At 45.4% G+C, this 18,554-nt stretch overlaps 1 protein-coding gene across 1 annotated transcript in view; it reads right to left on the bottom strand.

Annotated features, from left to right (window-relative positions):
* Nucleotides 1-18,554, bottom strand: part of CNTN4 (contactin 4) — a 122,150-nt gene that overhangs the window by 24,768 nt on the left and 78,828 nt on the right. Inside the window, exons 6-13 of the mRNA XM_018571640.1 lie at nt 15,594-15,797; nt 13,128-13,230; nt 10,590-10,774; nt 5,122-5,258; nt 3,831-3,960; nt 2,801-2,951; nt 323-416; nt 79-243 (exon numbers count right to left, since the gene is read on the bottom strand). Coding sequence (XP_018427142.1) covers nt 79-243; nt 323-416; nt 2,801-2,951; nt 3,831-3,960; nt 5,122-5,258; nt 10,590-10,774; nt 13,128-13,230; nt 15,594-15,797 — 1,169 coding nt within the window. The remainder of the gene's footprint in view (nt 1-78; nt 244-322; nt 417-2,800; nt 2,952-3,830; nt 3,961-5,121; nt 5,259-10,589; nt 10,775-13,127; nt 13,231-15,593; nt 15,798-18,554) is intronic.

Below are 18,554 nucleotides of genomic sequence, written 5' to 3' on the forward strand. Positions count from 1 at the left end.
CAGGGGAGCGCCCCCCCCCCCCCCCCCCCTGCCGCACCTCGAGTTACGGGGGAAAGTGATAAATATATATAAAGTAACCCGTGAGATGGATGTTGACACTTCAAAGACATTAAAGGCGCTCCGCAGCAACAACTTGAGGAAGACATGGCGGGAGCCGAGATGAAAGGCTACGGCGGAGCACGCCGAGGGTTGGTTGTGCTTCCCGGTGAGAGCCGTGCGAGACTGAGCCACAAGGACGACAATCTAATATTGGGAGATCTGAGGGAACGGACCATCTGAAAACTTCACCGGCCTCGCGGTTTTGGAAAACGTTTATCATTACGCAGCCGCAGCGGTGAAAGGGAATCATAGTAGAAGCCGGTCTACACTCTGATATAAAGAAACCATCGCCATTGAAGTAGAAGTAACCGCGATCACTAAAATACCACATGAGCGTCAATATATTCACGTCATTGCAGAAGTAACCGTCATTGATTTCTTATACCTGCAGCTTCCATCATAATAATCCCTGGTGATCCTTCCATGAAGAAACTTGTCCAGGCGCATCCTGTTATAGGGTGACAACGCTCTGTCTCCCAGTTGTGCTCTTGCATTGACAAAGACTTACAAAGCCATTCACAACTCTGCCCCCGGCTGTATCTCAAACCTTGTCTCAAAGTATCAGCCTAACCGTCCCCTCCGCTCTTCAAAAGACCTCCTGCTTTCCAGCTCCCTCGTCAACTCCTCCCATGCTCGCCTCCAGGACTTCACTAGAGTCTCTCCCATCCTATGGAACTCTTTACCCCAACCTATCTCCCACTCTGACTGCCTTTAGGCGATCCCTAAAGACTCATCTCTTCAGGGAAGCCTATCCCACATCAACCTAAACACTCAACCATCACGTTCTCAAACAATTCATCCCAACACAGCTACCTCCTCATGTATCACTGGCCCCTCCCTTTTAGATTGTAAGCCCTCAGGAGCAGGGCCCTCCTTACCATCTTGTCCGGAATTGTATTGTGATTGTAATGTCTTCCTTATATTGTAAAGCGCTGCGCAAACTGTCGGCGCCATATAAATCCTGTATAATAATAATAATTGTATTGCCACCTTGTCACAGGGCTTTCAGTGGAGGCTGCAAGTGGCTGTTTCAACCCTCATTACACAGGTATGGTCTACCGTTGTCACCATCAGAAAACCCGCCCTGAGAAATCTTTTGCAGCCATGACAACCAGCGTGTCAGTGAACAATAGAGCATTGTAGTCTTTGCTTGTTTTCAATTCTAAAACAACATTAAATGGTGCACGCACAAAACATGTCTGGCCCAGTGGCGTAACAATCACCATAGCGACCCAGGCGGCTGCTAACCCCAATGTACACAACGTCAGACCTCGGATCAGCCCCAGTGTATGCACTTCCAATCTCAGATCGGCCCCCCTGAATGCATTTACACATCAGACCAACGCAATGCATGCCCTTCAGACCTCAGATCAGCTTCCAATGCATTCATATTAAACCTCAGACCAGCCCCAATGCAGCCCCACTTCAGACCTAAACCTGATGTAGGCGTGCGGGTTTCTTTCGCACATTCCGCCTGGTTATTAGTGTCAGGGCGGTTGGTGGGCCAGGCTTTGTGATTCAGCCAATGGCAGTGGGTACCAGTTCAAACAGCATTGCGTGCTCATGAGGAAATGCATGCCGGGGGTTGCTGACATTGGCATGGGACAATGATTGCAAGGAAGTTTGGAGAATCAAGGTGCAGGAACTGGGGATGAACTGAGGGATGACGGTGCAGGAATTGGGGTGATCTGAGAGGTGAAGGTGCAGGAATTGGGGTGATCTGAGAGGTGAAGGTGCAGGAATTGGGGTGATCTGAGGGGTGAAGGTGCAGGAATTGGGGTGATCTGAGGGGTGAAGGTGCAGGAATTGGTGTAATCTGAGGGAGGAAGGTGCAGGATTTGGGGTGATCTGAGGTGTGAAGGTGCAGGAATATGAAGGGTGAAGGTGCAGGAATTGGGGCTGACCTGAGGACAATGAAGGAAGACATTCACAACACCTGCAATACTTCAGTCAGCCTCACGAAAAATTTAATTTATGGGGAAACAGTAAGGAGCATTTTGGAAACCACCCCCCCGCCTATCACCTTCATTGGCCTAGACTGACAAAGGAGTCACACGGTCTCCGAAACACTCCTTACCATTTTTCTGTGCCTTAAAGTATACCGTATCCAAAGCCAAAACAGTAATTTAATTATAGCAGGAATTCCCCTGCAGATGGCAACTTAGTCCCAGTGAAGAGACAACATGGACACCCATCGGTGCACTACTTACTGTACATACTTAGCACACATTGCCACTCTGCTAAATACAGAACATTCACTCAGTTTCCCCAAATGTGAGTTCTCTATAATGCAGCTAGAATCCAAAGAGCACCTCAGGGGGTCACTGGGAGTGTTACTTCCTAAAGCCTAAACAATATTACTTGTCGTTTGCATCCTTTATCACCAGTCCCGCACCCAAGGCATACTGGAAGCTAATTGATGGCTGTGAGAAAGTTCTTACATCAGCCTTTCTGTATGTGGGAGGCAGTGAGGAGTCCGGAATGGGGGGCGTGTTTGGAAATGTCCCTCCTGCATCACAAGCCGGGGTTCCCAGATCACCAAAATACTGACAGCAGGGAGTGGGGTGGGGTGGGCTGGAGAACTACAGCCAAGGTGAAGCCCTGTGTGGTTGGACTGTTTTCCCTCAATGTATCTCAAGGTCATATTTTCGGTGTTTACTGGAGTGGACCATTAATTTTGGTAACTGCTGTATTGACCCACCTGGCATTCGGCCGCAGAGGGTCCCGTCCCTTTCTCCATGTGATGGCTGGTTTGGGAGACGCTCTTGGTTTGCACTCAATGAGAACGAATCCTCCCACTTTTCCCAGGGTCACTCTTCTGACGAACACACCGGAGAAATCGGGGCCGACCGCTACAAGAAGAGGAAAATTATCCGACTTTTAAAACCGTTTAAAGAGGACCTGTCCCTTCCACTTCATCGGTCGCTTTAATTTTGGTCATCAAACCTTCTTATATACCTCATGTGACACAAACAGCTACTTGCAGTTGGCCTGACTCTGTTGAGACAATAAGATGCTCATCAGACTCTCCCCTCCTCCCCCTCCCTGGCTACTTTCTCTCAGTAGGGTGGAAATGGTGGTCTGCTTTTGGCTCTGGTATACTTGCATCCACAGGGACTGATATACAGTTTCTCAAAGGTGCAAGTACCTTTTTTCTGCGATACACGACCCGTGTTCAGAAGCACGGGCGGAATCCCGGCAGGTGGAAACCGCGCGATCCGCCCGGCATGACTGGGTGCCATTGGAAAATAATGGCACCCACAGCGCGATCGGTGCACACCTATACGACTCCTGAACGTTCGGCAATCCGCGCGGCATCGTGCATGATTGCCGCGCGGTCGCATAGGTGTGCACCGGCCCTCAGGGTGATTGCTGTTCCTATAGATGGATACCTGGAGAATCGATGACCAGGAAGTTCTAACACCAGAAAATGGCGTCTGAAGTGCTGAATCTGATGGTTATTTGTGTGTAAATGAAAGTGCGACTGTTAGAGTTCTATTATTATCCTCTGGTAACCCAGAAGTTGGTGAATGAGCTGTGGATAGACGGCATTATATACAAGCACGGTGTTGTATATATGTGTGAACCGATCAGGAAATGCCAGATGGGCACAGGTAGAGGACCCGCTGGAGCAAACCCGGCCCCCAGCCCTGCTAATAAAGGAAGCTTTCATCTTCAGCGGCCCAGGCTGGAAAAACTCCGGAGGCATCCCCGCCGAGATACAAACTCACCGATAACCCTCAGCTCGGCGCTGGAGTAAATGGTTCCGTGTTTATTTTCGGCCAGGCACTGATACATTCCGGAATCTGAGCTGTTCACGGACGTGATGGTCAGGCCTCCGTGCTCAATCTGGAGGCGTCCCTAGGGGAATAAGACAGAGGAAAGAGTAAGAGAACACAAAGGGAGAACACTTCAATAGACGGGGATAGAAAGCAAAACCTGGAGCAGCCGACTAGGAAAAACATCGGAAACCCCTAAAAATGGCCCAAAAATGGCCAAGAAACGGACCAGCAAGTATTTTTTTTTATTATTGCTGTTTGAAACAATTGCAACCCCACAGATGGAAGTGAAGTGACAGGAAGAGCTTAAAGTTTTATTGTAATATGAACGTTATCAATTTAAAGTGGAGCACTAGCCAAATCTTTTGGGGAGATAGTCCCTCACTGCCTGTCCTGTTGACCACACGGGAAGTGAAGGACCCTTCACAGCACTGACATGAATAGCAAAGTAAATGTTCATTTAGGTTAGTAGATGCGTTAACCGTAAAGGCCAACTCCGTCCACAGCAAAAATACAGATGAAACTCGAATAATTAGAATATCGTGCAAAGTTGATTAATTTCACTAATGCAACTTAAAAGGTGAAACTAATATATGAGAGAGACTCATTACATGCAAAGCAAGATAATTCAAGCCGTGATTTGTCATAATTGTGATGATTATGGCTTACAGCTCATGGAAACCCCAAGAACCCCAAATCCACAACCTCAAAAAAGTAGATTATTACATGCAATCAATAAAACAAGGATTGTACATAGAACAATATCGGACCTCTGAAAAGTACAAGCATGCAAATGTACTCAGTACTAGGTTTGGGCCCCTTTTGCAGCACTTACTGCAATTACTTTTGCACGATATTATAATTATTCGAGTTTCACCTGTACCTGCAATCAGTTTTAAAAGTCTGTCCGGCAGTAGCTGTGCAGTACTTTCATTCCAGTATCTCCACCAATCTCTATAGAAGATACTGAGTGCAGCACCTCTACCCGTTTCCTTGATATCCAGCACTTCCTCATGCACCGTCATGAACACACCCACCGGGAGAATGATGTCATCATGTCATCCATGCTAGGAAAGAATGTTACTGTGTGTGGGCACACAATGGCCGCCCATTATTTCTTGTATATTTCTTGTTTCTTTTTCAGCTTCCTGTGTCATCTTTCCCCCACCGTTAATGAGTGCACATTGCAGTCCCAACTTATTGCACGTCTCTTTTGCACATTAACTGCGCCCCAAGTCCTTACCTTGCTCTGAAGCCGCTGCCCGTTCTTCAGCCAGGTATAGGTCGGCTTCGGTCGCCCGCTGGCTTTACATTCCAGTAAAATGTTTTCTTCTATTGCAATGTGGGCATCATTAATCTTCTGGACCCAGCTTGGAGGAGCTGCAAACAGGATGATCAGATTTAGATTGGTTACAGATATGATTTCCAACCCACCCTTGCATTAGCAATTGTTCATAAGCCACACCCCCTTCCTCCCCCCCTTCCCCCCCCAAAAAAAACACTCCCAGATTTGGCCTATTAGGTGCAAGGATAATCCATTTCCACCTGATACTTTTTGTTTTAGGCTAATGTATTGATTTTTTGTTTTAAAATATAAATCCGTGAATCCATGAAAAAGGGAAGGTCTGCTTCCCTGCCAAGCCCTGCCAGCCTTCACCTGCCACCCAAACCAAATTCACAGATACAAAGTAGTAAAAATAAAGATTTTATCCCTGTTCCGGCTTTTGGGAGGTATGGGAGATGTCATCGTACCACACCGCTGCCTTCTAGGTTAGCTGGGCACTTATCCTATGAGAATGCATTGCAGCCTATTGCAGGAAAGCATTCTAGTGGGATTTTGAGTTGCCAGGGGGGCAGAAGAGCGGGGCGGTGCCTCCCAGAAGCCAGGACGAGATTATTTTTATTTGAATTTGTTTCTTTTTATAGTTCTATGTACTGCTTTTTTATATAGGTGTTGGTGGGCTTCCAGGGAAGCAGACCTTCCTTTTGCACGGAAGGTCCACTTTAATGCTTACAAATGATTTCTGGAAATCATAAAAACAGTTAACATCCATAAATAATACGTTGCAGACATCGGGGGTTAACCCATTCTACAATGATATCATATGCCCAGAAGAGAGATATGCAAATTACAATGATCATGTTCAAATTGAATCACATTTAATGGATTTGGGGTCAACTGAACATCTGGGGCTTCAGGCAGACAATAGCCTCTTAACATTTTAGGAATTCTTAAGAAGTTTGGTGGAGAAGCTCCGAGCTGAGACCCGAGGATGATTCTTCCTACGGCCAACTGTACTAAGCAGTTATAGGATGCTGGGAAATGTTTATAACCCTGATTGCGTCCATTTAAAGAGATAACCAACACAGACACTCGGATCAAAAGACCAAGCCACTTCGCCTTCTACTATTTTCATCTTCTGGATGCCGCCAGATATTTGTGGCCGAATCTAATGTTACCAGAATCTGGGTTAACCCATTTTACAAATGATATCATAGCCCTAGAGGTGAGAAATGGAAAACACAATGACCATGGTCAAATGGAATCACATTTAATTAGGGCTGTGCAAATTAACGATTAATTTCTCGATTAATCGTGAATCTTTTTGATCGATTACATTTTTTAAAAATCTTTCTGCATGAGTGCCAGCCAAGACATTGGCCTATACACATACAGCACAGCAATGAAGTAATAAAATGAACTAGGATCACACTCATCCAGCACGTTATTATTCTGAGTTGCCCCACTCAAGCGGCGGCCATATTGAGTGGGGCACGTGAGATTAATAACGTGTTGGATTAGTGTGATCCTAGTTCATTTTATGACTTCATTGCTTTGCAGTATGTGTATAGACTAATGTAGTTGGATCTGTATGTGCGTTATAATTAATCAAAATTAATCGATTACATTTTTTTTCGATTAATCGAACATGAAAATTGTAATCAGTAACAGCCCTACATTTAATGGATTTGTGGTCAGACTAAACATTTGGGGCTTCAGACAGACAACGGCCTCTTAACATTGTATGAACTCTTAAGAAGTTTGGTGGAGAAGGTCCAAGCCAAGACCCGAGGATGACTCTTCCTATGGCCACTTGTATTAATCAGTTACGGAATGTTGGGAAATGTTTTCAACCCTGATTGTATCCATTTGATGGGATAACTAACACAGACACTTAGATCAGAAGACCAAGCTGTTTCTCCGTCAACTATTTTCATCTTCTGGACGCCTCCAGATATTTGTGGCTGAATTCTATAAGTTACCAACATGTAGGTTAAATTATTATTATAAATAGTATAACAGCGCTAGACGTGAGAAATGGAAAATACCATGACTATGGTCAAAGGGAATCACATTTAATGGATATGTGGTCAGACTAAACATTTGGAGCTTCAGGCAGACAACGGCCTCTTAACATTTAATGAACTCTTAAGAAGTTTGGTGGAGAAGGTCCAAGCCAAGACCCGAGGATGACTCTTCTTGCGGACAATTGTATTAATCAGTTATGGGATGTTGGGAAATGTCAACCATTATTGTGTCCAACCAACACAAACACACAGATGAGAAGACCAATGTACTTTTTCTGTCTTCTGTTTTCATCTTCTGGCCACCTCCAGATATTTTTGGCTAAAGTCAATAAAGAGTTTCTAAAACGAACAGAGTTATTCATAAAAGGGGGATGAGTTTGGAGAAGGCTGGAGAAGGCAACAATCTAGGACAACATAGCTGAACTGTATAGTGAGCTGAATTGGAGAATATTTCCAAATCTATTTTGGCCTAGATTGTTCACTTCTCCGGCCTTCTCCAAACTCTTCACCCTTTTGTGAATAACCCTGTAAAACGTTGTTCTTCAGTTCTGGATAGAGTGTGGAAGTATTAATACCTCTGTCAGGTTTGTATTGCTGGCTGTGTGCATTCTGGGGGTTTCACATTCTCTTTGTGTCCTGGTGACCATTGTCTAAGAGGTGATTTCGCTCACGTTAAAGAGATTTTCCTAATGTGACACAGATGGAAAAAACTAAATCTGTCGGGTGAACTCCAGCCTTCAGCCTAGCATAGTTGTGTCAGCTCCTCTCCTGAATTGCATATCCTGTATGCATTGCTTAGAGAAGCACAACAGGGACCCAGGGGATGACATCACGGGTCTAAAATAATATGTCTAATAAAACTGAAAAGGTTTTATCTAAAATTGTTGGGAACCAGGGAAGGCAAAATATAAGCAGATTAAACCTCGGCTTTGGTCAGTTCCTACTCTTTTGTTTTAGATTGGATTGTTTGGATTCACACCTATCTATGTGCATTTTCATGCATTTGTTTATTGCGCATCTGTAACACACATTGACTAGTGTTTCATGCATTGATATTGTCTTCAGTAGGCCCTTAATGCATATAAAATGGACAAATGTATTTGGCCAACAAGCATCACAAACATGTGAACTAGCTGAACTGTGCATTAAAGGAGAACTATGAGGCAAGTGATTTTCACTCACCCTCATAGTTCGGGCCGACGTGTGGCAATGAAACTGTCACGCATCGGCTCAATAGATCGGGAAGTGAGCGAACACATACCGTCGCTCGCTCACTTCTCGATCATATCCCTGCAGAGAGCCGTGACTGTCACTCACGGCTCCCTGCAGGGATTCCCCCCCTCCCCGCTCGATCCTTCAGCGCTGACTGGCGTAACGGACGGGGGAGGGGGCGGGTACAGCTGGCTCTGCCTCTAGATAGGCAGAGCCAGCTGTGTGTTTCAAAAAGCTGGGTGGATCTCGACAGTAATGTCGGGATCTGTCCTGGCTGCGGCGGTCTCAGTATACCGCGAGCTGTGGCTGGCGGTATACTTAGCTTTGGGTCACGGGAGGACGCTAGTTTATGTCCTCCCGTGACTCTTAGGAGAACTATGGGGAAAAAAACTTACCCCATAGTTCTCCTTTAATGGGTAAATGGACCCTAAGAGAGCTGCAGGCAGAAGTGGGTGCAGGGGATGCAGAGGGGAGGCACAGAGCACCTCATAGTCCAGGAAAAGAAAATTTGGGACAACTTTTCTGAGACGGGCGTGGGTAACTTGGACATCATCTGTCGCCCATTTACAATGCCGCTTTAACATCTTCACTGCAATAAATTTCACAACAATTCACACCTTCGGCCATGTATGTAACACAAACAATTAACACCCGTCTCAGACTCCATGGCACCGCAGTGATTGGATTAAGCTAATTAGAAGAGGGTACTTCACACCTCCATCTGCCTTGATACATTTCCAAATAACACGGTAATTGGAATAACATTTCACTGTCACTGACGTCAGGGTTACAGTGGAGAAGAACTTCTTGCAGCACCCCGTGTCAGTAACCCTTAAACCAGCGACATTCTTATGGTTGCTACAGCAGAGCAGTAGGTGTGACTAGTGGCTTCACACCTATGTGCTGTGCTCGGCTGCGTTGCGTTATGTTGCCTGCATTGTGTTAAGTCAGCCTGTTAATTCTGAACTGGCTGCCAATGCACTACAACACACCAATGCACCCAAAAACACACATCTAGGGGTCAGTTATGCCCCTTTTAACTCCAGTCTAATGTGCTGCAGTACATTACTGCATACGTGTTAAAGAGATGAAGTCAATTTACCAATTTAGAGTTCAGCAGCTAGAACCGAGTACTGTCACATGGGTGTAAGTCCCATGCTCCCCTATATCTGAATGTAGCAGGTATGCTTTGCCAGCTAAGATAGGGGCAGGCAATCAGTTGGACGGGTGGATACCCCCCTCTGTAACCGACCAACTGATCGCCTGCTTCTAGCATAGCTGGAAAAGCGTCCCAGCTACTTTCAGATACAGGAAGCATTGGACCTTAACCCATGAGACAGTACCCAGTTCTGGCAGCCAATCCCTAGGCCCTAACACTGTGACATGATGGAGGGGTGACATCACCATTCACTCTAGGCACAGACACCAGCCAACACTGGGTATGTTGATGGTGGCTGTGATGGAGGAGGGAGCAATGGGGATTTGCCCTTTTACAGGCACTGTAACTTTGCCTTGAATGAGCAGAGTGATAATGTCTTCTTAGCATGTGTTATTGTGTGTGTTAATGTTCATTACACAACAACACAGACCATTCCTTTAAATGGGGTGCCATCAAACCACGATGCACAGAAAATCAGACATGAATAAAACCTTTCACGGAAAAAAGATTCATCATGGATGGCCCATAACTCCATCTGAGCCAAGGAAAAGTGTAAAGAGGAAAACCGCTTTTGTTGCTTTAAAAAAATTACTACTACGATTCATCAAGGAGCATGACGATCCTGATCCAGTACTTCCTTCTTTATTTTCTGTCTGTGTTAGGCTTGGGAGACTTCCATTGACTTCCTGTCCTGAAGTTGCAACAGGAAGTGAGGAGAATTCCTATCTTGGGCAGTTGTTTCCAGAACAGGTGTATCTATTTCGAAGATTTGCCCTCAGCTCTGCTTCTGGTACCAACTTTACAATTTTGGATTTCCCATAATTTTCTACATCTGTAACAGTGGACACCAGGGCAAGTAGAGAGGGTCAACATCTGCAGTGGGGACCCAGACAGTAAGAAAAAATGGACAGGGTTTCTATTCCTTCCCTACTATATCCATACAATTTAAGGCATTCACATTTACTACGGTGCAGAACTGGTAAATGTCCCCCTTACAGTAGCCAAATTCTACCATCATGTCCTAATCATACCAAAATATGTGAGCTGCCCTCGCACCATGTTCTTCCCCCGTGTATTCTCGGCAACGCATTCGTAAGGTCCGGCGTCTTCTTGCTGGAAGTTGGGGATCTCCAATACCCCGCTGGAGCGGTGCCGCCTTACTTTTCGAGATATGCTTTTGCCGTCTGCCCTCCTCCAGGTGATGGTGGGGACTGGGCTGCAATGAAGAGAATTCGCAGATCATGACAGGTGCCATAGGCCTAAAATCTACTAGAGATGCAAACATCAACAAAATCATCATCAGACTCCGTGTGTGAATATAGTCTTACTGCGGGAAAAATTTACATTTTGTTATCCAGAACTACTGTATATATATGAAAGTTTCTGGATATGAAAGTGTTGTGGAGTTAGCCTAATATAGCTTCTGCTTCAAGAGAAAAAAAAAAAGAGAGACAGGAGAGAGTGAGGGAGGAAAGAGAGAGTGTAAGGTGTAAATGTTTTTCAAAAATAAACAAAAGGAGGGAGCTGATAAAGAAAAATAATGATTATATGCTCTACTAATGATTAAAGGAGAACTTTAATCCCCATAGGAGAGCTTTTCCCCATAGTTCTCCTTAGGGTAACGGGAGGACACAAACTAGCGTCCTCCCGTCACCCTAAGCTCAGTATATAGGGAGCTACAGCTCGCGGTATACTGAGACGCCGCAGCCGGAGCGGATCCCGACCTCGACGTCGAGATCCGCCCAGCTGCGTGAGTGACAGCTGGCTCTGCCTATCTAGAGGCAGAGCCAGCTGTACCCGCCCCCTCCCCCGTCCATTCCGCCAGTCAGCGCTGGAGGATCGGAGCGGGGAGGGGGGAATCCAGCCCCTCCTCTGTCACGGCAGAGACAGGATTGAGAAGTGAGCGAACGCCGGTATGTGTTCGCTCACCTCCCGATCTACTGAGCCGACCTGTGACAGTCTCATTGTCACAGGTCGGCTAGAACTATGAGGTGAGTGAAAAGCCCTCACATCATAGTTCTCCTTTAAATTACATTTTGAAGAGCTAATATGCTAATTAGGTTCTTCTTAGGTTCTTCTTCTAATAGGTTCGCCTGCTAGAATGACTTCACAGAAAGAAGGTATTGGAACTAATTGTTGCTCTCTGGATCCTTGGAGCATCTTGTTGTGGAACATAGAGACAGTTAAGTATGGTATATACTGTTAAATGTTTTTGTTCAACTAGTGGGCCGAACAAAGAAATATAACAGATTCCTCGATCCACACTAAACAGCATGGATGGGCAAATCTCCCGCTGCGAGCTCTGTGTTCTGACAGTGGCATTGGCCACAGTGAGAATACCCGAATGGTCTTGCAGCTTATTAAAAGCCTTCTGTAACACTTCTCTTCTAAATAAACTTTTAAAACCTTTATCATAAGCAGAGGGAAGTTGCTGATTTTCTTATAGATAGGAAAGAGAGAGACAGAAACATTGAAACAGAAAAGGTAATGGCAGGAGGGAGAGAGAGAGAGAGAGAGAGAGAGAGAGAGAGAGAGAGAGAGAGACAGAGAGACAGAGAGAGAGACAGAGATAGAGAGAGAGAGAGAGAGAGAGAGAGACTGAGAGAGAGAGAGAGAGAAGAAGAAGAACAAGAAGAACAAAAAGAAGAAATAGAGAAGAGATAAGATACAGACACAAAATAGAGAGTAGGAGATAAATAAGCGATAGAAAGGCGAAAAAGGGTAAGAGATAGAGAGAAGAGAGAGAAGAGAGAAAGAAGAGACAGATCAGGGATGGAAGAGATAAAGAAATATAGAAGAGATAGAGCGAAGGGATAGAGAGAAGAGAAAATATAGAGACGATATAAAGAGAAAAGACAGACGAGAGAGAGAAGAGATAGAGACGAGTGATAGAGAGAAGAGATAGAGAAGAGAAAAGAGAGAGAGAAGAGACAGAGAGAGAAGAGAGAGAGAGAGAGAGTAAACAGAGAGAAGAGATAAAGAAGAAGGAGAAAATAGACCAAAAAGGAAATGAGGGAGAAGAGATACAAAGGAAAAAGAAAGCAAACACAAATGTAAGGAAACAGAGAGAGAGAAAAAGATAGAGATAGAGAGTAAGAGAGAGTAAAGTTAGGGAGAGAAGAGATAGAAAACACATAGAGAAAAGATAGAGTGGATAGAGAGAGGACACATAGAAGAGATAGAGAAGAGGGAGTGAGGAGAGAGAGAGGAGAGAGAAGAGATGACAGAGATAGGAAATAGATGAGGAGCAAGGGATAGTATGGAAAGAAAAGACCAAAAAGGAAATGCGGGAGAAGAGATACAAAGGAAAGAGAAAGAGGAGAGAAAGCAAAGACAAACGTAAGGAAACAGAGAGAGAGAGAAAGAAGGAAGACATGAGAGAGAAAGAAAAAACACAGAGGCAGAATAGATTGTGAGGAAGGAAGGATGGTTACCTATTTTCTGGAAAGTTTTACAATTAAACATGCAATAACCCCCCTTCCTTCTGCAAATTACCTAAGTCCTAGTTTTTATACATTGGCCCTGTCTGTGTCACAAATCTGATATGAATGTTGAAAACAGTTACTTACTTGCCCAATGCAAAACATTCCAATTTAACCGTAGACCCCTTTGCTGCAATTACAGACTCTGGAAAATGGACCTCGATTTTGGGCTCGTACTCTCCCATGATACCTGGGTGACAAAAGACGACAGTAAGTAGATGGGCAGGTGGGATATTTATTGACTTTGTACAGCAGAAATAAGAAGAGTCAAATAAGTGATCAACCAATGCGTTTCAAGGAAAAAAATCCTTCTTCAGGGATTATGCGTGTAATTCGTTATTGGAAACCATGCAAAAAAATACCATTTTTTTTTCCGTTAAGCTGAGCTCAGTGTATCCTCATGAGATGACTGAGGATCATCTTTACCAAAAATGTATATATATATATATATATACCCTAGTGTGGTTGCTGGCAAGTTGAATTGCATGCTGGCTTCTGATCAAGGACTCCATTTACAAGATGTCCTGCACAGAGCCCTGACCTCAACCTTACTAAAAACTTTTGGGAGGATTTAGAACTCTGATTGCGAGCCAGGTCTTCTCATCCAACATCAGCACCTGACCTCACAAATGAGCACAAATTGCCACAGGCGCTCTCCAAAATCTTGTGGAAAGTCTTCCCAGAAGAGCAGAGGCATGAGACCTCAGAGGAGGTCAGCAAGAGACCTTAAGAGATCCTTTTAAAAAAAAAACTTTAGCGTACAGATGTACTTTAATCAACAATTTCCATTCATATATTCAAACTACCTTTCCTGTAAGAAAGACGGGTGACCTTGTGTTATTTTACCGAGGAAGAAACTGGAGAAGATTGTTTTCCTGTGACCTTGTGCGGTCATGTTCTTTGCATGTACCTGTTTTCCATTTTCAATAAATCCAGGATAAATAATTAATTCATGGACATGAGGAGATGCTGCGGACTGCTGAACCAGGTGATTGGACTTCTCAAGAAAAGATAATGGGAAGATAAAGCAGGGAAGTGCAATGAACAACAATAATTATGTCCAGTATGCAGAAAGGCTGACCACAGGCAAACAGATACTTCCAGAGAGTGATGGTCAGGAATTGTAGGTCACTACTTTAACCAGCTGAGGAACCTGCCTCAATCTTCATATCAGTCTAACTTGTACAATTATATTTGCTTATTAACCCTAAAGAAGGGAGCCCAGATCCCTGAAACCTGTCATCCTCCTTCTGTTTCTCCTCTGAGGCAGTTATCACCAGAACAGGTGGCCCCACTAGAAGATTCTTCCTCACTACATGTTCCAATGACAACTGTAACATTTGATTTCTGTGATGATGAAAATGGTTACCAGGATCACTCTAGAGCAATGGTTCTCAACTGTGTAACCTCAGGACCCACATTTGTCCTTTGTCATTAAGTCACGACCCAAGTCACACCGCACTGGAACGCATGGCATTGCGGTACCGCACATTCTGGTGCGGACGATCCAGTAGTAGGCAGGTGGTGCATTTGGGGTGCCATTCAACTGGATGCCAGCGCAAGTCACCTCTCGCACCAGAATGCGCAGTAGGTGCGATTGCATGGTACAGTTCTTTAATTACATGGGACAGTTCGAATAACGAACTGTACTAGTGTGGACGGGTCCTCAAAAACACTGGCAGACACACACAACCGCAAACACAATCTCACAGACATCCTCACACAGAACTGGAGTGCATCCTCAGCCTGGGGTCCGGTGTGGGCTACTGTGCTGTGACGGAACTACATCCATACGTGCATTGCTTGTACAGCTCACTTGCGTGCCCTGTAGAGGTCCCGGGAGCCAGAATGTAACATCACTCCGGTCCAGGCACCTCTACAGGTCATGTGATGGAACTGTAAGCAATGCATATATGGATGGAGCTCCCTCATGCCTTACCCCCCAGCCCACCTCACCTCAAGCTGACACTCGGCGCCAGGCAGCATATTTTGAATGGCTGCTCAGCACAAGAACTGACAGTGGTGCACTAGGGAGAGGCTGGGGAGACTCTCACTTAGTGCAGTGGAAGGCACACGGAGACCAACTGAACACAGTAGAAGTGATTTGTTTCTGAAGATACGGGGAAACAACGCGATTTAACAGCCTTTGAACGTGGGATGATTGTTGGCGCTCGGAGCCATGGAGCGAGTATCAGCAAAACAGCAGAATTCGTTAAATGTTCAAGAGCAGCTGTTGTTAAAGTGTTTAAAAACCGGACTGTCAGCCGAAAATCTGGGTCTGAACATGAGAATTGTGGCCGTCAGCGACTAGTCAATGTTAGGGCAGAACGGGGGAGGGACAAGACTGGTACAAGACAACAGAAGGGCAACAGTGCCGTGTCAGATTCCTCGCATCACCTTTCACCATCTCGTGGAGTCACAAGGCGGCCCAACGAAGTTCTGATGGGGGGCTCATAATAATCTGGCCACTCAGTGTATACAGTACATGAAGATGTTTTTATACTCGATCAGATTTCAGCGGTAACACTTCATGGCGGTCGGGAGCTCACTCACCGTCGGTACGAAGGGTAAGCGGCGTGCTGGGGCCCAGCTCCCGCGTGTTGGTCACCGTGTTTGTCACAACACAAGTATAATTTCCGGCATCAGAAGGCTCCACTTTGGCGATGTAGAGGTTTCCCGTGACCTGGGACACAAACCTGCGGTTGTCCTGCTGCACGAATGGCGGGTACTCATTAAAGATCCAGGCATAAACCAGCTCTGAAAAGAGTAAAGAATAAGCCCAAATCAGCACTCAGTACAGAACCATCACCCCAAAGTCAAAAAATGCCTGAATCCCCTCTACTGACTTATCCAATACAGAAACAGAAGGAGCACAATCAACAGCAGCCAACCAGATAACCAATGGAAGGAGAATTGTAATAGGATACTCTGGGTCATCGCACTTTACACATTGTAACCTTTTATATTTTTGCACAAGTACTGTATCTAATCCAACATTTGTTTGATAAAAGAACCGATAGTTCCTTTGCTTAGTTCCCGTATTTCTAAGACAAGATAGATGTTAACTTTTAACAGCAGCTTGTAGGCAAAAGTCAAACAATTCTCACAGAAGGTGACTGAACTTTTTACGGGCCCTCCTGCCTTCCTATTGGTGACCCCTCTGTAGCTTCACCCAACAGGACACCAACCAACCCCTGACGATAATTAGGTTCCAGTCACTTAGTCTTTTCTGTGGTTTATTTGCGCAATAACTCTTGGTTAAAGGGTTATGGGCACAAGATACCCCACTCCCTCCCAAAAAAGGTCTTCAAGTAACAGCAAATTGATGGTGGCAGCCTTCCACTAAGAGCGAGCAAAGTTGCTGGTGGCTACAATATTTCAATAGCGGCCTCCCAATGGTAGATTGGCCCCTTGACTCTATTTAGCAGTTCAGTCACAGGTACCTTGAATAGTTGAGCAACAGAAATCCCCATGCCGTGTCCTCCAGCATCAGCTTCTCCCTGGCTCTCTACTATACCATAAGGTGCAGCCTTCAGAAGATGCTCCCTATGGGTAGCCACCCTTCTGTTTCTGTAGGCCTCTGCCACAAGCCAGCTTTAGACTCCTCAGGCCCCCAAGAGAATAAGCTCTGTCTTCTTTAGGTCTAGGTTCAGGGCCCCTACAAAATCCTCCTTCACTCTGGCTTCCTCTCCCATGCAAAGACCAAAGGAGGCAAAGGCAAGGACCCTTCACGTTGGCATCCACTCCAGGATCCTGGCATGGAAGACCCTTCTACAAGGTCACTCCAAATCTTTATCCCCCTTCTCTCAGCTCACATCACTGAAATAAACCCTTCCGTGATTGGCCAAAGCAAAATAAATAATTATAGCCCAATACGTTGTATCTTCTCACTCTATTGGAGAACACTCAACAGACGGAGACCATCAATTTGCTGGAGAAACCTTATGAGCACCGATGACACAGACTGGCTATAGCCTAGCTGCATACATTAAATATAGTTAGGGACACTCCAGAGTCCCTACAGATGGAATAAAAGGGTTATAGGATGTTTTCATTGCTGATCCCCCCCCCCATTCCCCCCACCCCCCCGAAGTGACGTACCTCCAGAATGAGGGGGTGGACCGCACAGCAGCACCATGCCCTGACCCTCGCGCACAGACACCGTGCTCCTGGTCCTGGTCTGGAATGAATCGAGATCTGTGGGAAAGATGGAATATTTGATGCCTGATAAACTTACTAAGGCAATAGTTCAAAGAGCATATTAACCCTAAATCTACTGTCCTGAATGTTTTGTATCTTCCCTCGCTTCTTAAACAAATATGTTTATGACTCTGTTACAAAGTTTCTTCCCTGGAGATCCTGCCAGTAACAGCACTTCTTGTTGCAGGCTGACAACACTAAGGCACTGCACTTAGCAGCAGTGTTGTCAGCCTGCCATGTGCCCTTCTTCATTTAGCCACTGGGCTGCTTTTAAGGTAGAGAGCCACAGGGATAAATAAGGGAGCTTGTACGGTAAGTTGACAACACCGCTGCTAATTGACAGGCAGCGGCTCAGCGTTGGCAGCCACCAACAGGAAGTGCTGCTACTGGCAGGGTCTGCAGGTAAGAAACTTTGTAAGATTCATAAAAACATATTTTCTCAAGAAAATTATATACAGTGAGACCTGATGCCAGACATATGCACCTTAAACTGCTCGATTTTGAATGATAATTGCTTCTGACTCAAACAATGTTGCATTCAGAAGGTGCACAGTAAAATATTTTATTGAACATCATACAGAATGTGACACAAGGATAACAGCCAACAAAATATTTGGCTTTTCCTTCAGACCTACAAGATACACCTAAGGTTCTGGCATAGGCTGTAATCATTTCCCACCTTGGCTACATTAACATTATGCTGTGCTGACCTCCACTACATAGCATCCCCCCGCCCCCCGTTCCCACCACCACCACCACCATCTCCAGTATCCTGAATGCTGCCAATCAGCTCATAGTCCTCCCCTCCAGTCCCTCCAGTTCTTCTCTTATCTGTACCAGCTGCTTGCCACCCACAGGAATCCATCCGAAAACCAAATTCTAAACTCTCAAGTCCTGCACAGTCTGGTGCCTCCTTATATCTTCTCTCCATCTCCAGATACACATCCATCTGGAACTTTTGTAGCTCTTCTCATGAACTTTTCTCTTCCTCCCTACTATTTATCAATCCAAGACACCTCATGTGCCCTGACCATTAGAGTGTAAGCTCCTCTGGTGCAGAGACTGATGTGAATGGTTCAGTGTCTGTCTGATGTACAGAACTGTGGTAAATGTCAGAGATATATAAAGGTATAATAATAGTGTGTGACTGTGGGGGGGACATTAGAGCGTAAGCTCCTCTGGTGCAGAGACTGATGTGACTGTGGGGGGACATTCGAGCGTAAGCTCCTCTGGTGCAGAGACTGATGTGACTGTGGGGGGAGGGGACATTAGAGTGTAAGCTCCTCTGTACAGAGACTGATGTGACTGTGGGGG

The sequence above is a fragment of the Nanorana parkeri genome, unplaced genomic scaffold (assembly GCF_000935625.1).
Source record: "Nanorana parkeri isolate BGI_ZX_2015 unplaced genomic scaffold, ASM93562v1 scaffold1798, whole genome shotgun sequence".
Classification (NCBI taxonomy): domain Eukaryota; kingdom Metazoa; phylum Chordata; class Amphibia; order Anura; family Dicroglossidae; genus Nanorana; species Nanorana parkeri.